Here is a 20,495-nt window from a genome sequence, read left to right as displayed (position 1 = left end):
GGGGAGGGGGTGGGGGATGAGGAGGGTATGAGGGGAGGGGGAGGGTATGAGGGGAGGGGGAGGGGGAGGGGGTGGGGGGAGGGGGTGATGAGGAGGGTGGGGGGATGGGACGGGTGCGCGGGGCGGGGTCGGGGCCGGACCTCCCCCCACCCTCTCACCTGTTTATTCGCTTCATCGAAGAAGACGTTGTTGACGGACGACACCTTCTCGAAGTGAACCGCGCTCTCGCACAGCTCCAGGCAATGGCCGTGCGCCATCCTCGCCCGCCGCTCACAGCCAGAGCGCAGGCGCACCCGGCGCCCCGGCCGCCGGCACCGCGCAGGCGCACCCGCCGTACCAACGGTCGGCACCGCGCAGGCGCGCCCACGACAGCCGTGCTCTGCTCTGCGCAGGCGCACTCTGGTATTGGTGTTGGTTTATTATTGTCACTTGTACTGAAGTCCAGTGAAAAACTTGTCTTACAAACCGATCGTACAGGTCAATTCATTACACAGTGCAGTTATATTGGGTTAGTACAGAGTGCATTGATGTAGTACAGGTAAAAACAATAACAGTACAGAGTAAAGTGTCGCAGCTACAGAGAAAGTGCAGTGCAATAAGGTGCAAGGTCACAACAAGGTAGATTGTGAGGTCAGAGTCCATCTCATTGTATAAGGGAACCGTTCAATAGTCTTATCACAGTGGGGTAGAAGCTGTCCTTAAGCCTGGGGGTACGTGCCCTCAGGCTCCTGTATCTTCTACCCGATGGAAGAGGAGAGAAGAGAGAATGTCCCGGGTGGGTGGGGTCTTTGATTATGCCGGCTGCTTCACCAAGACAACGAGAGGTAAAGACAGAGTCCAAGGAGGGGAGGCTGGTGTCCGTGATGCGCTGGGCTGTGTCCACAACTCTCTGCAGCTTCTTGCGGTCCTGGGCAGAGCAGTTGCCGTACCAAGCCGTGATACATCCAGATAAGATGCTTTCTATCGTGCATCGGATCTGGACCACTGCAGTCTCCCTGGAGGAGGAGGTCCCACTGGGGTGCCAGGTCCGGGCTTTAGCCCCAATGAGGCTGAAGGAATGACAATGTATTTCCAAGTCAGGATGGTGACTTGGTGGGGAAGCTGCAGGAGGCGGCGTTCCCCTGCACACACTGCCCTTGGTGGTAGACACAGGTTTGGGAGGTGCAGTCATAGAGTTATACTGCCCTTCGGCCCATCTCGTCCATGCTGACCCAGAAGCTAGTCCCACTTGCCTGTGTTTGGCCCATCTCCCTCTAAACCTTTCCTATCCATGTACCTGTCCAAATGTATTTTAAACATTAGAAATGTACCCACCTCTATCAGAATCAGGTTTATTATCACTGACTTATATGTCGTGAAATTTGTTGTTTTGCGGCAGCAGTACAGTGCAAAGACATAAAATTACTATAAATTACAAAATAAATAAATAGTGCAAAAAAAGGACTATCAAAGTAGAGTTCATGGGTTCATGGGCCCTTCAGAAATCTGATGGCGGAGGGGAAGAAGCTGTTCCTGAATCATTGAGTGTGGGTCCAGGCTCCTGTACCTCCTCCATTTCCTCTGGCAGCTCCTTCCACATCCCCACCACACTGTGTGTGAAGAAGTTGCCTCTCAAGTCCCTTTTAAATCTTTCACCTCTCACCTTAGACCTGTGCCTCCAGTCTTAGACTCCCCTACCCTGGGGAAAAGACTATGAACATCCACCTTATCTTGTTGGAGTAGATTGGAGAAGAATCTGCAGTGCATTTTGTAGATGATTCACACTGCAGCCACTACGTGCACGAGTTGTGGTGGGAGGAATTGTTCAGGGTGGTCAATGGGGCGTCAGTCAAGCAAATTGTTTTCAGGAGCAATACATAAAAGGCTGGAGGAACTCAGCGGTCAGACAGCGTCTGTGGAGGGAGATGGACAGGTGACACTTCAGGTCGAGACCCTTCATCTGGACTGAAAGAGAACAGAGATAAGCGAATATAAAAAGATGGAAGAAACAGTGGAGCAAGAGCTAGCAGGTGGTGGGTGGATTCAGGTGAGGGGTTTGATCGACATATGAGGGAGGGGAGAGTGGGAATGGGAGGTGATAGGTGGAAGTGACAAAGAGCTGAAGATAATTGAATCTGATAGCAGAGGAAGGTGGAGCCCGGAAAAAAGCAAACTGCTTTGTTCTGAATGGTTTTGAGCTTTCTGAGAGTTGTCTGAGCTGCACTCATCCGGACAAGTCGAGAGTGGTCCCTGGTTTTTGCCTTGTAGATGCTGGAAAGGCCATGGGGTGTCCAGAGTTATCTGTACTCTAACTCAGACCCCTCATTACTCTACCATTGGCAGCCGTGCCTTCAAGTGCTTGGGCTCAAGCTCCGGAATTCCCTCCCTAAACTACCTCTCTCCTTTTTCAGGAAAAAACTCTTTGGTCAATTCTGCGTATCTGAACGAGTATCTCCATGACTTCTGTGACATGCATTGGGCCACTTTACATTGAACGTTCTCCATCAATGTCAGTTTTTTTCCCAAACCCAAGAAGCTGAGGGGAGTTGCATCAGGAAACTCTTCCTCAATCCAAGGGAAGGGATGCTTGAAGAAGAATTTCCATGTCACACTTTTGTCAAGAGAATACACCTGGGGAAGTGACAGAATATTACCTTGATGGACAAGGCAGGGGTTCAACAGCTTAAATCAAATACAGACGTGCCCACACAGTGCTGTGAGTAGAACTGGGCAAACATCTTGCAGGAATAGAAAATATCTGTGGTTGGCAGATATTACTGAGAGAAGGCATTTCTTGGTACCAAAAGTTTAATTTCTTACTATTATGATTTGCAAAGTGTTCAATTAATGGCCAGCATTATTAATTTTTACAGCCAATTAAGTACTTTTAAAATGAAATCATTCCAAGAATGATCTGTCTGGATGGCATGTAGACAAAGCTTTTCACTGTATGTCAGCACATGTGACAATAAAAAAACCAATTACCAAGGCTGGCAACCAACGTGGGCTGAGGCAGCTCCCATGAAGCACAATGTGATAACAAGAAAATCTCTTTCCGAAATGTTAATTGAGGGAATAAAGATTAACCAATGCAACTGTGATAGGATTACAGATCTTCATTAGAATAATGCCAAAACTTGCTGTATCTGAAAGAACCTGCAACTGTCCTGCGCTGGGAATGTTAACCTAGAGAAACAAAGGACTGCAGATGCTGGAATCTAGATGTAAAACACGATGATGCTGGAGGAACTCAGCAGGCCAGACAGCAGGCAGGACTCTTCTGTCACTTCCCCTGAAGGGTCCTGACCCGAAACGCTGGCCGCCTGCTTTTCTCCACGGATGCTGCCAGGCCTGCTGAGTTCCTCCAGCATCGTCGTGTTTTTCATGTTAACAGAGCTTTGTGCTTCAGTCCTTGGAATGAGGGTTGAACCTACGGGTGGTAATGCTATCATCTGAATCGTGGCTGTGATCAGTAGAATGTACTGGGGCACAATGTGCATGCAGAAATGTTCATGAGACACGGCAGTAAACATGCAAGCACTTACTGCAAGGGGTTGGGGTATAAAATTTGGTAAATTGTTTATTATTGTCACGTGTACTGAGGGACAGTGAAAAACTTTGTTTTGCATGCCATCCATACAGATCATTTCATCACATCAGTACATTGAGGTAGTACAAGGGAAAACAATAACAGAATGCAGAATAAAGTGTTACAGTTACAGAGAAAGTGCAGTGCAGGCAGACAATAAGATGCAAGCTCATAATGAGGTAGATTGTGAAGTCAAGAGTCCATCTTATCGTACTAGGGGACCGTTCAATAGTCTTATAACAGTGGGATAGAAGCTGTCCTTGAGCCTGGTGGGATGTGCTTTCAGGCTTTTGTATCTCCCGCCCGACAGGAGTGGGGAGAAGAGAGAACGTCTGGGGTAGGTGGGGTCTTTGATAACATTGGCTGTAGACAGTGTCCATGGAGGGGAGGCTGGTTTCTGTGATGTGCTGAGATTAGATTGCATAGGCTTTGGTGAGATCTCTGGTCTCTGCAGTTTTGATCTCCTCAAGAGGAGGATACAGGTGACCACCCTGGTTACAGCAGTTCTGATAACAGAAATTCGCTCTTACAGAGTTCACAGATTACGACCAAAAATCTGAGCTATGAAATGAAAATTCACTCTCATGGAATTTGTGTGTCATTTTTAATTTTTTTCAAATCTCATTTCTTGACACAGACACAGCTGATGTGACTTTGCCTTACAGAAAATTGCGATACGATGTTTTTTTTGGGAATGCAAATCCCCTTAATGTGGGGATCACCTGCCTTGGAGACAGTGCAGTGTAGATTCACCAGACTGATTCCTGAACGAGAGGATTAACCAAAGAGGAGAGCTGGAGAGCAGAGTCCTGCTGCCTACTGGAGCTGCATTAGTCAGACGGCATGTTTCCCAGGCTCTTGACTCCTCTCTCAGGTGGACACCAAGGATCCCACGTCACAATGTGTGAGTTCTCCCTGATGTTGTGGGAATACTGACCCCTCACAACATCACAAAAACATGTTGGTCAACATTACACTGTGGGAGCTCCACTGCAGAATCGTTGTACTGGGGGTAACCTGGCATCCAATCTCCACATTTTAAAGGCACACCATTGAGTGTAGAGAGCTAAGGAATGCCCTTAAATGAACGTGGAGGTTCCCCCCACCCTCCCCAAACATATCCAGCTGTGGTCTCCTGGGCCCTGGTGACAGTTATCCAGAAAAATGTCCAAGCCCCAAACGGTGCCAACAACCTCTCACTCTGGTAGGTGGGTCTGGACACTAAGGTGGTACCAGGCATATTGTGAGCACATAGAACAGTACAGCACAGGGACAGGCCCTTCGGCCCACACTGTCTGTGCTAAACATGATGCCAAATTAAATTAAATCCCTTATGCCTGCACATGATCCACATCCCTCCATATTCATGTGTCTGTCTAACAAACACTGCTATCATACCTGCTTCCACCCCCAGCCCTAGCAGCCCGTTCCACGCACCCACCGCTCTCTGTGTAAAAAAACTTGCCTCACACATCTCCTTTAAACTTTCCCCCTCTCACTTTAAATGCATGTCCATTAGTATCTGACATTTCCACCCTGGAAAAACGATTCCGACTGTCTACCCTATCTGTGCCTCTCATAATTTTATAAACCTCTATCAGGTCTCCCCTCAGCCTCTGACACTCCAGAGAAAACAACCCAAGTTTGTCCAACCTCTCCTTATAGATCATACCCTCTAATCCAGGCAGCATCCTGGTGAACCTCTTCTGCACCCTCTCCAAAGCCTCCACATCCTTCCTGCAATGGGGCGACCAGAACTGCACACAATACTCCAAGTGCAGCCTGACCAAAGTTTATACAGCTGCAGTACTGACTCTTATACTCAGTGCCCCAACTGATGAAGGCAAGCATGCCGTACACTTTCTTTACCACCCTGTCTACTTGCATGGCCATTGCCACAGCAGGATTTGAACATGAGTTCTGATCAATAGCCCAGGGCAGGGGATTGTGGGAGAAAATAGTCACCAGGGCTAATGTGGGAGAATGGGATCAATGGGAGAGCTGGTACAGATTCAATGGGTTGCACAGGCCAATAATAAGTCACACTTCTGTGCCACGAGGAAAAATGAGATCCAACATTTTAATTAAACGGAAGTGTTCTGGCAGATCAGACAAAGGAGTGTTCCAAGAGAGGAGAACCATGCACGTCGGGAACGGTGGGTCACCAGTGATTCGAGGCTGGCCAGAGAGTGCACACTGGGGAAAAAGTGGCTTCAGTCATTGATCTGCATTCACATCCTCTGGAACAAAGGTTGGTCCCAGGGCCTGTGGCGGGTGCAATGGGGAGACAGAGAAGCTTTGGTCAGTTGCTTTGACACAAGGAAACAGAATTACTGTTCCTTTAACTAACTCCACTCAGCACTTCTGCTCTGTTTTAAAGGGAAGGTGCTTCCCCCCACAGGCAGTCAATTGGTACAGTGTCACAGGCCATGGTAACTGAAAAATACCTTCTCATTCGTTCAAGAAAGGTTCTCAGAATAAAACCGGGAAATTATAGGCCGGTGGGCCTGACGTCAGTTGTGGGTAAATTAATGGAAGGCATTCTAGGGGACAGGACATATAAGTACTTGGATAGACAAGGCCTGATTAGGGATAGTCAACATGGCTTTGTGCGGGGTAGGTCACGTCTAACCAATCTTATAGAGTTCTTTGAGGAGGTTACACCAAGAAGGTGGATGAGGGAAATGGTGGACATTGTCTATGTGGACTTTACCAAGGCCTCTGACAAAGTCCCACATGGGAGGCTGGTCCAGAAGGTTAAGTCACTTGGCATTTAGGATGAAGTAGCCAATTGGATTCAACATTGGCTTCAAGGGAGAAGCCAGAGAGTGGCAGTAGATGGTTGTCTCTCTGACTGGAGGCCTGTGACTTGTGGTGTGCCGCAGGGATCGGTGCTGGGTCTGTTGTTTGGGATGTAGTGGACAGTGAGGAAGACTGTCAAAGCTTGCAAAGTGATCTGGACCAGCTGGGAAATTGGGCTGAAAAATGGCAGATGGAATTTAATGCAGACAAGTGTGAGGTGATGCACTTTGGGAGGACAAACCAGGGTAAGACTTACACAGTGACCGGTAGGGCTGAGGTGTGCGGTAGAATAAAGGGACTTGGGAACACAGATCCATAATTCCTTGAAAGTGGTGTCACAGGTAGATAGGGTCGTAAGGAGAACTTTTGGCACATTGGCCTTCATAAATCAGGGCACCGAGTACAGAAGTTGGATGTTATGTTGAAGTTGTATAAGACGTTGGTGAGGCTGAGTTTAGAGTGTTGTGTGCAGTTCTGGTCACCCGCCTACAGGGAAGATGTCAATAAGCTTGAAAGAGTGCAGGAAAAATTTACACAGATGTTGCTGGGACTTGAGAACCTGAGTTATAGAGAAAGGTTAAACAGCTTAGGACATTATTCCCTGGAGCACAGGAGAATGAGGGGAGATCTTATTGAGGTATATAAAATTATAAGGGGTAAAGATAGGGGAAAAAGCCTGCATACATTCACCCTAAGGTTGGGTGAGACTAGACCTAGAGTACATAGGTTTAGGGTGAAAGGTGAAATATTTACAGTGCAAGTGTTGAATGAGCTGCCAGCTGAAGTGGTGGATGCAGGTTCAACTGTAACATTTAAGAGAGATTTGGATAGGTACATGGATAGGAGGGGTTTGGAGGGATATGGTCCGGGTGTAGGTAGATGGGACTAGATAGATCAGGTCAGCATGGACTAGATGGGCCAAAGGGCCTGTTTCTGTGCTGTGGACTCTACATTAAATCCTTGATTAGCAGACTTTCTCCCCAAGATATTGAGGCCAGGGGAAGTTGTTAGGAGTTGGTCACAGGTCAGCCATGATCACACTGAACAGCAGAATAGGCTTGTAAAACCCTAATCACTACAGTTCAGCAACACTATGACCACTTTGCACTAAAATGGATTGTTCTAATTGTGTTCTTTCTTGTAAAAATTGTGTATAATTTATGTTTTTCTTGTGAATGCTGCTTACATGATGCTCTGTTCCTGTGATGCTGCTTGTGTTTTTCATTGTACCTGTGCACACATGGACCTGTGCAGATGGCAATAAACTCGAGCTTGACAAGAACCATCTGCTACTTCCCCTTCCAAGAGAGCCAAGACACGAGAGTCTTCTGGGGAGAGATAGCAGGGGATGAAAAAGAGAGAGGGATTGAGATGACAGGAAGATGAGGAGAAAGGGAGAAATGAAGGACTGAAACAGTAATATTAGCAATGAACTGAGGCAGCATGACGTGGTGCCAAAGTAATTATCCAATGTTTGAAGATGGCAAAACAAATTTTTTTAAAATGTAGATGGAATCCTGACGTTTATTAATGGAACACAAAACAGAAAGCAGTGGAGGTTCTGCTGAACGCTTTATAAATCATTGGGCCCAAGTTGGACCAATCCAATTCCGAGCCCCACACTTCAGGGAGAATTAAAAGGGGTGCAGAGAGGGGAGAGAAGGTTTAGCAGAAGTGTCGACGTACTCAGCTGACTTCAGTTACAAGGAGAAACTGGGGGGGAAATATATGCCAAACTTCAGAAAAGATCAAGGGATGACTGAGTGGAAGTGTTCAAAATCAGGAAGAGTTCTGATGGGGTAAAGGAGAAACTGTTTCTGCTGACAGGAAGGTCGGTAATCAGAGAACGCAGAATTTAGCTCCAACTTCTCTACCTCTTCTTTCCTGTGAAACAGTTAAAGCCTTCCTCATTAACCAAGCTTTTGATCTAATATCACGTGGCTCAACTTTAAATTGTTTAAACGAGAAAAAGAACCCAGAGGAGAAAGGAATTGACAAAAGGAATAAAATAATGAGGGGCTTAGATAAGTTGAATGGTCAGTCTTTTCCCCAGGGTAGGGGAGTCTAAAACTAGGGGCCACAGCTCTAAGGTGGAGGGGGTGGGAAAGATTTAAAAAGGGACCTGAGGAGCAAGTTTTCCCCACACAGAGGGTGGTGGGTATATGGAACGAGCTGTCAGAGGAAGTGCTAGCGGTAGGTACAATGAAAACATTTAAAAAGACATTTAGACAGGTACATGGCAAGGAAAGGTTTAGAGGGATATCAGCCAAATGGGAGCAGCTCAGGTGGACAACATGGTCGGCATTGACGAGTTGGGCCAAAAGGCCCGTTTCTGTGCTGTACAACCCTGTGACATTCATCATGCAGTGAAAGAGCAGAAGTAGATTCACCACTAACTTTCAAAGGGAACTGGTGAAATACTTGCACAAACACATTTAAGGATACAGGCAGAGCAGATCGGGACCAAAGAGGCAGCACGAGCACAATGGACTGAGTGGCCACCCTGCTTCATTCCAGGTTTCCAGGCTCCATCAGACTGGGAACCTATAGGAACCAGTGGATGGACAGTGCAACCAATGGGCTGGCAGATCTGGATTTGAGGGTGAACACTCAACACTCTCCTCATCTCCTCGGACCAAACCCAAACGTGCTCAGCTCTCCCCGGCTCTCATCTGCTCGGCTGGAAAGGGTTTGTACAACTTGTGCCATAAGCTCAATTATTTTTGTCAGATATCCATTAGGGAAATTTATTTTAAAAAAACTATCTACACACAAGAATAGATCTCATTTAAGGAAGGTAGGATATTATACTGAATTTTAATTTAGTTCAATTCAGTTGGTCTGAGTGTTTCACCTTGTAAAATCTAATTTTTTTTTAATCTGTGTATTCAGGAATCCTTTCATGAACAGACCACTTAAAGCGATAATTATGAAATAAAAGCAGAAAATGCAATAAACACTTAGCAGGTCAGATAGGATCTGTGGAAAAAGAGTTAACGTTTTAAGTCAAAGACATTTCAGGTCTAATGAAGGAACCCAAAATGTTTACTCTGTTTCTCTTTCCACAGATGCTGCCTGACCTGCTGAGAAAGTTGTACATCACAGTAAGAGGCATCACATGTTGATCAATAGTCAATTTACCAGACAGTAGAGAGCTCCCAAATACGATTAATGCCAAGAAAGCTGGATGTGAAGTTCCCTACAATTCCTTTAGTAACCAAAGTTGTCAAGGGAAATATTAACTTGCTAGTTAACATAAGATATTTATTAATTAGTCACATGTACATCGAAACACACAGTGACGTGTCTTTTTGCGTTCTGGAGTGTTCGGGGGGCAGCCCACAAGTGTTGCCACGTCTCCAGCGCCAACATAGCACACCCACAACTTCCTAACCCGTACGTCTTTGGAATGTGGGAGGAAACCGGAGCACCCGGAGGAAACCCACGCAGACACGGGGAGAACGTACAAACTCCTTACATACAGTGGCCGGAATTGAACCCGGGTCGCTGGCGCTGTAATAGTGTTGTGCTAACCGCTACACTACCGTGCCGCCCTATCTGTTGCATCTCAAATCTTAGAAACGGGATCGCATTGGCTGAGAGGGTGTTGGAAAGGCTTCAATGCAAAGTTTTAAATTGAAATTGGACAAATTTTTGAAAAGGATGGTTTTAGAGTAAAGTGCAGTTGAACAGCAGCCAAAGAACTGCCCAGTTCTATACCAGTGATACCTCCCTGCTTCGGCACTATTCCCACTCTCCTCTCCCCCATCTGCCTCGTGTCCCTATACCAGTGAGGTTTTGTTTTGCTCAGGATTTTTTTTTATATACAAAAAGTGAGTCTGGCACATTGACAAATGAGAATGATGGCCGTCAGTTTTAAACATTTGACGGGAAAGGCTGTTCACCAACTCCACTCGGTGACAGGCCAAGCTGGTACATTCTGGTCCTCCGATATTCTAACAGACTGATTTAAGGTGTGCAACACCACTGCTAATCAGAAAACTACAGCCTCTGGAAATCTGAAACATCGGAAAATGATCACCATGCTCTGCAAGTCAGGCAGCATCTGTGGAAAAGGAAAGTTTAACATTTCCACTCAAAGAGAACAACCCTTCATCACAACTGGGAAAGTCTTCAACCTGAAATGTTAAACCGGTCCTTCTAGCACAGATTTTGACCTGACCTGCTGAGTTATTTTCCAGCATTTTCTATTCTTAATCCAAGTACTAATGTAGATCAGGCATCATTTTACATTTAAAATACTCTTAAATTCATTTAGCTCTGAAATTTTTTTCTAATCTACTTGTAAACACAAAATGAGAAGTGCTCCATTTGATCCCAAGCATCTGACATTTTTAATATCTTTTAGATTTGTGAATGATCTTTTGACAACTAACAATTAAGCATTCTTAAATAACTTGCGCTGAGTTACAGTCACTCCAACCTACCAGCTGCTTTGTAATCCATTACAATTAACAGGATTGAGAGTAGTAGTTTAAACATTTCAAAAATAAAGTAAAAGCCATATTATCTTTTTATGCTTTAAATTACATTTTGCCACCACTAGAATTTGCAGTGATGTGAGGACATCAGTTTTAGAGGGACTCAGGTTACTGATGAACGTGTCAAATGGTAAAAGGCAGAACCACCTTCTCACAGAATCAGGCAGTGACCATAGGCTTGACTCCGACACCATTTCAATCCTGCGCTGGGCAGCAGGTCACCCCTGTGGTTACATTTACTTTTGTTAAAACTTCAAAGCATTTAGTTGTTGCACAGAAATCAACTTAGTGAACAGTGCAGATAAAGCAGGAACTTCGGATTCCAGCATCACCACACTTGTCTGGTTTCTGTCATAATAAATATTGGGCACACAAATCTACTGATGCTCGTTTTAATTTTAATCCAGATTAAATTGCAATTCTGGCTCAGTCGAATCCCAGTTTGCCAGGTTACCCTTCCCTCTCGCGAAAAGCCAGCTAAGTAAAATATTTAAAAATTCATTCCTCCTTTAATCATCAACCGGGCTTTCATCAGACTCGAAATCTGCATGTTTCCCATGCTGTTGGACGTGATCTTCATTTATTTTTTCCAAAGCTTCGATCTACGGATAAATCACAACACAAGTACTTCATTTTGAAGCAAAGACAGTGAGCTAAACTTATTGCAGTTGTCTTCAATAGAGACTTGTTTAGCTTCCAAAACCCAGTCATACAATATCAGTTACCAGGTGACCACAGTACTAAAGGGTTATCATAGAACAGTACAGCGCAGGAACAGGCCCTTCGGCCCACGATGCTGTGCCGAACTAATTAAGCTAATGACACCTAATCCCTTCTGCCTGCATACGGTCCACATCCCTCCATTCTCTGCACATCCATGCGCCTATCTAAAAACCTCTTAAACCCTCCACCACCGCCCCCGGCAGTGAATTCCAGGCACCCACTACTCTCTCCTTTAAACATCCCCTCCCACCTTAAATTCATGCCCTCTGGTACTGGACATTTCTACCCTGGGATAAGGATACAAGCTGTTTTATCTATGCCTCTCAATTTTATAAACTTCAATCAGGAACCCCAATTTATTAACTGTGATCCTCCTACCAGTAGATACCAATAGATTTTTTCTTATTTATTCTATCAAAACTGTTCCGAACTCTGAACACTTGCACTGAACCACTAAATGAGTAGGTTGCATCTGTCTTCTACAGAAAAGCAAGCATCAATGAGGTAGCTGATATACTGGATACGTTAAAAATGATGGCATGGAGGTACTAGAAACATTGGCTCAAAATAGGGAAGTCAGCTGGACAGGATGCATCCAAGATTTTGAGGGAATTACTGGAGGAAATCATGGAAGCATTGACTACAAGTTTCCAGACGTCTTTGGATACAGGTATGGTGCCAGAGGACTGGACTGTGTCCCACAAAGAGAGCAAGGATACATCCAGTCAGTTTAATGTCAGTGGTGGGGAAAGCTTCTAGAAACACTGATCTCAGGCAGGATAAAAAGTTACCTGGAAGGAAACAGATCAAGGCAAGCCAGGACCGCAAGAAACTACAGAGAGTTGTGGACACACCCCAGCGCATCACGGACACCAGCCTCCCTTCCTTGGACTCTGTCTTTACCTCTCATTGTCTTGGTGTAGCAGCCAGCATAATCAAAGACCCCACCCACCCGGAACATTCTCTCTTCTCTCCTCTTCCATCCGGTAGAAGATACAGGAGCCTGAGGGCACGTACCACCAAACTTAAGGACAGCTTCTGCCCCACTGTGATAAGACTATTGAACGGTTCCCTTATACAATGAGATGGACTCTGACCTCACGATCTACCTTGTTGTGACCTTGCACCTTATTGCACTGCACTTTCTCTGTAGCTGTGACACTTTACTCTGTACTGTTATTGTTTTTACCTGTACTACATCAATGCACTCTGTACTAACTCAATGTAACTGCACTGTGTAATGAATTGACCTGTACGATTGGTATGCAAGACAAGTTTTTCACTGTACCTCGGTACAAGTGACAATAATAAACCAATACCAATGTTGAGGGCAAATCACAATTAACCAATTTGATAGAATATTTCAACACAGTAACAGGTAGAATTAATGGGAGCAACGCTGTTGATGTGGTGAATTTGCACTTCCAAAAAGGTTTTGATAAAATGCCACATAACAGGCTTATGGGTAAAATTGAAGCACAAGGCATTAATAGCATGAATGCAAGGTTTGGCCAAGTATCAGGCAACAGAGGGTTGTGGTGAATGGTTGCTTTTTGGACTTGAGGAATGTGAATAGCTCTGTTCCCCAGGAACTGGCGGTGGCACCATTGCTTTTGTGGTTCTATATTAACTAACTCAAATTCAGGGCACAAGCCACAATTTCTAAATTTCCAGAGGATATACAACTCGGCCATGTTGAGAAAATAATGATAGATTTCAGTAGGATTAAAAGGTATTGCAGATGAAGCTTTATGAGGAGGAAGATGCCATTTGGTAGGAAGAATGAAGGAAGGCAATGTAGAATGCAGACTACCATTCTAAACGGGGTGCAGGAGGAGATATGGGTACACAAGTCATTGAATGTAGCGGGCAGGCTGACATAGTTCTAGGCTTTATCAACAGATGCAGAGAATACAAACGCTGGACCTTTATAAACACTGGTTCCCCCTCAGCTGGAGTATTGTGTTCATTTCCAATCACTACACGATAGGAAGGAGGCAAAGACAGGACGGAGGTCCAGGAAAGATTTACAGACACGGTCCCCGAAGGGACGGGGGCAGTTACAAGAGTGGAGGAGCTGGGAGGTTTTCATTAGAGAACGCGGAGAGGAAATTTGATAGAAGTATACAAGGCGATGAGGGACTGGACAGTGGGTGAAGGAGGCTGCTCCTGTTGGTGGAGGAGCCGAGGACACCCAGGTGGAGAACAAAAAGGGAAGAGAATGAAGAGCTACAGGAGGAGACATTTTCCGCAGCCTCTGATCAGAATCTGGAATGTGTGTCCTGAAGGGGTGGTGGGCGCCGGTTCCGCTGTGGTCTTCGAGGAGGAAAAATCTGCGAGGGCAGGGAAAAAGTGCCGGGATGATCCAGCGAGTTCCTCCGGTAGAGAGGGAGCACAGACACAGTGGGCCAAACTGCCGCCTCCCGTGCTCTCAGTGTTCTGTGCTTTTGTAAGCATTTGGACAGGCCCGGGGCCTTCCAAAGCATTGGGCATCCTGGGCAGATGGATTACAAGTCAGGGTGCCTAGTTTTAAAGAACTGGTAGAAGATGAGAAAGTTTTGAACCGGGGTGGGGCGTCCGGAACTCGCTGGGGGGAGAGGCAGAAACCCCTCCTCATGTTTAAACAGCACTGGATGTGGACGATCTGCAGGGCTACCGACCCAGTGCTGGAGGTTGGGGTTAAGCCAGCTTGCTCTTTTCCCACCAGCATGGACACAATAACTTTTCCAAGTTCTCTGATGCTGGTGAAGTGGTCACTGCTGCTGTACTTGCTCAGCTGGGAAAAACTGTCAGGCTTAGGCAACCCTGCCTTGTGCCAGGATTATTCCACTCTGAGTTCCTCTGTCTCAGTTGCTCCTATGAGAAGACTTTCCATACAGGTGCCTCTCAATGTCTTCCTTCTCCCTGAACCTCAGCTTCCCCTCTCCCATCGTTAACCGAGCCCTTGACCGCATCTCATCCATTTGCCACACCTCTGCTCTCAACCCCTCTCCTCTGGAACAGAGCAACAAGACCTCCCCTCTTGCACTACGCCAGCCTCTACGTTCAACAGATCATTCCCAACAAGTTCCACCAGCAGACACATCTCCCCTCTCCTCCTCTTCCAGCATCTTGCAGGGACCATGTCCCTGCTCCACTCTTCCGTTCCCAACAACCACCCATCTTACGGAACTTTCCCTTGTGATGCAACACACCTGCTTTCACCTCTGCTGTTTTAATTCCCCATCCCACTCTGACTGGTTGGTCTGTGGCCTCCTGCACTGTCACAATGAGGGCCAACACTAGTTTGAGGAACAGCACCTCGTCTTCTGCCTGGCCACATTGCAGCCTTCCGGACTCCATGTTCAGGTTATTGACATCTGTCTGTCAGCCGCTGATCTGTGATATTGGCTCAGTCTGTTTCCACGTTCCCCCCCCCCCCCCCCCCCCCCCCAACCTCTTCATCTCCCCCCTCTGGAAGTGGAGGACGTGCCCAGCCTGACCAGTCTCTGCATTTCACACACACCTACATTCCACAGAGTCAATAGTCACACAGCACGGAAACAGGCCCTTTGGCCCAACTGGTCCATGCTGATCAAGATGTCCATCCAAGCTAGTCCCATTTGTCTGTGTTTGGCCCATATCCCTCCCCTACCTGTGTACCTGTCCACGTGTCTTTTAAAATTATTGTACCTGCCTCAATCACTTCCTCTGGCAGCTCATTCCATATACATACAACCCTGTGTGTAAATAAAGCTTCCCCTCAAGTTCCAAATAAATCTTTCCCCTCTCACCCTAAACCTATGCCCTCTTGATTCCTCAACCCTGGGAAAAAGACTGATTGCATTCACCCTATGCCCCTTATGATCTTATACACCTCTAATAGGATCACCTCTCAGTCTCCTACGCTCCAAGGAAAACCGTCCCATCCTATCCACCCTCTCTTTATAACTCAGTCCCTCCAATCTTGGCAACATCCTTCTAAAACTTTTCCACACTCTTTCCAGTTTGATAACATCTATCCTACAGCAGGGTGACTAAACCTGACCACAATACTCCAAGTGTGGCCCCACCAACAGCTTGTACAACCACACCATAGCCTCCCAACTTCTATACTCAATGCCCTAATGAAGGCCAGCGTGCCAAAAGTCTTCTTCCCCACCTGTCTACCTGTGACTCCAACTTCAGGGAACCATGGACCTGAACTTCAAAGGTCCCTCTGTTCTACAACACTCTCCAGGGCCCTGCCATTCACTGCAAGAGTCTCACCCTCATTTGTCTTCCCCAAAATGCAACTCCATTTGCCATTCCTCGGCCCACTTACCAAGCTGATCAAGATCCCCCTGCAATGTTTGATAACCCTCTTCACTGTGGCCGATACCATTTATTTAGTGCCTATGTTCTCACTCTCTAACTGCTCTCATTCATTCGCTGACCAGATAACCGTGGTTACAGTTTATCCCCATGGTCACTGATTATACCCTAGCAGAGACACCCTCCTCCCCCACCCTCCCTGCAGCTTAACCAGCTTGAAGGATCTTCGACCTGAAACATTAACTGTTTCTCTTCCCCAGATGCGGCCTGAGCAGCTGAGCGTTTCCAGCTTTTCCTGCATTTTTTCCATTTTAGTCAATGTTAACTTGCGCACCAAGGGTTAAATGAACAAGTGAGGTCATTGAATGCAGAACCCAAGATAAGAGACGTCAGAAAGCTGTGATCAATGTGGTTACTGGAGATGACAGGCCTGCAGAGAGCAACATCACCATGATAGGCAAGGCCTTAAGGGAACAGAGATACTTTAGGTATGAGCCCACCAAACGTGGGCAGACGGATGGTGTTGTCGGGAGCAACTGACCGTGCATCTTCTCGTCTTGGATTGGTCAAGATAACTGCCCTTTAGGTGTTTAAATGTGTAAAAACTGGAACTCCAATGGACGGGAACACAAGAGGCAACAGGGTGGTGGACTCGGCCAGTTCCATCACAAGTACAGCGCTCCCCACCATCAAGGACATCTACAAGAGGTGATGTCTCAGGAAGGCAACAACCGTCATCAGGGACCCCCACCATCCGGGCCGTGCCCTCGTCTCGATGCTGCCATGAGGCAGGAGGTACAGGAGCCTGAAGACCCACACCTCAAGGTTCAACAACAGCTTCTTCCCCACCACCATCAGGTTCTTGAACCCACCTGAAAAACCCTAACACTGCCTCGGTCTACATTTCCCTTAGCTTGCACTGTGGGTTATGTATAATTTATGTTAATTTAAATTGATGTAATTTAGGTTTGTCATGTTTGTAATATACCATGCTGTTGCCGCAAAGAACTGACTTTCATGGCATTTATACCCTGGATATGTATGCCCATGACAATAAACTTGAACTTGAAAAAAAATGTGCTTCATACACATCAGGGAGTGTGGATCACAGCAGTGAGGTGAACAGGCCTCTCTTCCTAAAAGTGACAGATTGATCAAAGAAATGTTTCTTTTTGAATTGAGAATGGATTGTGCAAGTGACTCACTTGTTCCACAACACAGCACATGGGCAGGAGATAAATACTGGACAATGCTGGCAAGAATTCACCCATCCATCTTCAAAATGGTACATTTTTATGTCCACCAACCCAGAGTGCATCAGTTTAACATCTCATCCTCCTCAGAGCTACACTGGCAGTGTGGGTCTGGATCTAGTGCACAAGTCTCTGGAATGACCTTGAAGCCAGAAGCCTGTGCTCAGACACGTGCTGCCAACGAGGTTTTCACCCATCTCAGTATTTAAAAAAACAGGAAGAATTCTCACTGTAATTTGGACAGTTTCCTGTTCCCCACTTCCCTTGGATGTTTCCACGGGAATCTGTGGCTCTGACATTTCACCCAAACAGCGGCATGTTCCTCTTTAAAAAAAACCTTGACCACTTCGAAACTGGGATCACCCCAGACAAGGGTGACCTTACATCCCAAGTAGGGCCAATCCTTGAAATTCCTTCATGCATTAAGATGAAACTGTTGGCAGTGGGCGTCAGAGAGATTTTCTCCCAGTTTTTAAAATATAATAATGTTTTCGTAACTAAATGTCTGTTCTTTAACTGATAAAAGTTCTTAAAAAGGAGAATATTTAGGGAAGTTTAACCACCAGGCAACATTTTCAGTTCTGCAAACACCAGTAGAGAAATAATCTTCAAGAAAATAAGTTTTACTCTGCAGAAATCAAACTAGCAAGTAGCTTCATGTCTCCCCTCACTGCAGGGGATTAATAGGAAACATAGTTTAAGCTGGTTTATCAAATAAAGTCACTGTTAGTGCTCACTTTGTAAACTTGTATAGAATTTGTACAGGGTTAAACAGCCCAAGAAGTTATAGCACTCTATATTTTACCACATATGGTTATACCTCAGCAAGGAAGTCCACTTCATTATTGGCGGTAATGTCCAGACCAGAGACAGCATTGAACAGGTCCCGTTCACCCATCGCATCTGCAACTCCCACCTTCTGGAAGAACTGCAATAAGGAGGGCAGCATAAAGCACTGTGATACACAGACAGGCCAGCAGAAACCACATAACCCCACACCTTTAACTTGAAGCACAAGGCAGAGAGGCGAAAAGATCCCAAAATTCTCTGGTGCCTCAGAGCTTTTGAAATGCAAGATAAGATGTCTTTATTAGTCACATGTACATCAAAATACACAGTGAAATGCATCTTTCGCATAGAGTGTTCTGGGGGCAGCCCGCAAGTGCCGCCATGCTTCCAGAGCCAACATAGCACGCCCACAACTTCCTAACCCGTACATCTTTGGAATGTGGGAGGAAACCAGAGCACCCAGAGGAAACCCACATAGACACGGGGAGAACATAAAAACTCCTTACAGACAGCGGAGGGAGTTGAACCCAGGTTGCTCACGCTGAAATAGTGTTATGCTAACCGCTACACTACTGTGCCTGCCCGTAATCACCGTAGGAAACAGGGCAGTCTCAAGTGCACTCAGCAAGATCCCACAAACAATGTGATAAAGGCCAGATAATCCGTTCCACTGACGCGAGGGTTAACTATTGGCTTGGACCCCAGGGAGAAAGCCTTTGCACTCTGAACTACAGTAAAACTCCAAAAATCCACTCTTCAATTATTTAGAAATCCCAATGATTTGGCATCTGGCTCCCCAGGTGATGTTCCCCACGCTCCCCTTAAACTCATTGGTGCCCATTTCCCCAAGCTCCCTTTATACTCAACGAGGCCCTACTTCCCACACTCCCCTTAAACTCACTGAGGGCTCCTTTTCCTTCATTCCCTTTAAACTGACTGGTGTCAGTTTCCCGAGCTCCGTGAAACACATGGAGGAGCCAGTTTCCAGAGCTCCCTTTAAACTCACTGGAAGCCCCGTTTTCCAAGCTCCCTTTAAACTTACCAGGTTCACTGGAAAGTTTATTACACTGTACAAGATCTTAAAAAACAGTTCGGGGACCTTAGGAATGACATCCAATAGTCCAGCAGATCCACCAGTCCAGCACCAACTGTCAGACTGTTGGCATTTACAGTGTCAGCCAACGGTAGATGCCAGGAGATAAACCAAAAACTACTGCAGAAGGTGTTTATGGAAGCAAGGCAGGAGACCAAGGTGGAAGGGACAGGTGAGAACTATACACGGCAGAAAGGTTTCTGCCAATAGGTGGAGAGAGAGGAGGACGAGGAGAGTTCCAGCAGAGGGACTGAGCTAAGACAGAGAACCAGGGAAGATTACGAGGGAGAAGTCGTGTGGAGACTTTGAAACAATCAGCTCACTGGGACATTGGAAACGTGCATCTTGAGAAAGCAAGTGGGAAGGATTCAGTCGCTAGGATTTTAACCGAGTTGAATCTTCAGCTTCATTGCAATTACACAGTCTGCAGGAGGGCAAGTTACAGCAGATGGCAACATTTAATAATGTTTTGACATGCCAGGAATTTGTACAGTGACAGATTTCACTGGGCTCCATTTAGATTAGTGTGATAAGTTCATATTCTACTGCTCTGCAAGTTTATTTCTAATGGGATAGAATTCAAAAGCAAGGGAATTATGTCAAACTTCTACAGAACCTGGGTAAGGCTATTGAACGGTTCCCTAGTCCGATAAGGTGGACTCTTGACCTCACAATCTACCTCATTACAACCTTGCACCTTACTGTCTACCTGCACTGTGCTCTAGTTGTGACACTTTACTCTGCATTCTGTATTGTTTTACTTTGTACTACATCAAATGCACTGTGTAATGAATTGACCTGTACGATCGGTATGCAAGACAAGTTTTTCACTGTATGTCGGTACAAGTGACAATAATAAACCAATACCTGAGTACTGTCTGTTGGATTTGGTCCCCACACCAAAGCTCACCAGTGCCTCTACTTCGTCAGAAGGCTAAGGAAATTTAGCACGTCTCTTTCCAGCGACGAGAGAGCGGAGATTGCCGGAAAATAACGAGGTTTTTTTTCTCTTTCTAGCGTTCGGGACAGCGGCGAGTGACTGCGCAGGCGCGTGACGTCACCCGGAAGCGCGCGGGCGATTTAAAAAGCAGACGAGCATATCTAGCGGGCAGCGTCGGAGCGGGCAGTGGAGTGAGAGGGAGCAGAGTGGGTTGGGCTTTGGCTCAACGGGCTTGGGAAAGAGGCGAGATTATAGAGAGGGGTGAGTTATTAGTTTAGTTTAGTGTTGAGCTCAGTGATATTCAGCAGTATGCATCTGGGATTAGTGTTGTGTTTGGAGTGTCAGATGTGGGGCCCCTGGGAGACGACCAGACTCCCTGATAACTACATCTGCGCAAAGTGCACCGAGATGCGGCTCCTCAAGGAACGGATTGAGAGTCTGGAGCAGCAGCTGGATGACCTTCGGTTGGTTAGGGAGAGCGAGCAGGAGATAGACAGGAGTTATAAAGATTATGTAGACAGCACCTCAGTGG

The 20,495-nt window shown here is 46.3% G+C and overlaps 2 protein-coding genes across 4 annotated transcripts in view; both read right to left on the bottom strand.

The window, feature by feature from the left end:
- Positions 1 to 333, bottom strand: part of rmc1 (regulator of MON1-CCZ1) — a 51,111-nt gene extending 50,778 nt beyond the window's left edge. For 2 of the 3 annotated variants that reach the window (XM_052022736.1, XM_052022738.1), the window contains exon 1: positions 159 to 333. In XM_052022736.1, the coding sequence (XP_051878696.1) occupies positions 159 to 257 (99 nt within the window). In that variant the 5' untranslated portion in view covers positions 258 to 333. The remainder of the gene's footprint in view (positions 1 to 158) is intronic. The other variant, XM_052022737.1, reaches the window with a different exon arrangement.
- A 10,368-nt stretch (positions 334 to 10,701) lies between these two features.
- The window catches only part of riok3 (RIO kinase 3 (yeast)), a 39,654-nt gene continuing 29,860 nt past the window's right edge, over positions 10,702 to 20,495 (bottom strand). Inside the window, exons 12-13 of the mRNA XM_052023775.1 lie at positions 17,962 to 18,069; positions 10,702 to 11,474 (exon numbers count right to left, since the gene is read on the bottom strand). Coding sequence (XP_051879735.1) covers positions 11,382 to 11,474; positions 17,962 to 18,069 — 201 coding nt within the window. The 3' untranslated portion in view covers positions 10,702 to 11,381. The remainder of the gene's footprint in view (positions 11,475 to 17,961; positions 18,070 to 20,495) is intronic.

This window comes from Pristis pectinata, chromosome 9 (assembly GCF_009764475.1).
Source record: "Pristis pectinata isolate sPriPec2 chromosome 9, sPriPec2.1.pri, whole genome shotgun sequence".
Taxonomy (NCBI): Eukaryota; Metazoa; Chordata; class Chondrichthyes; order Rhinopristiformes; family Pristidae; genus Pristis; species Pristis pectinata.
This window is presented reverse-complemented; position numbering and strand designations above follow the sequence as displayed.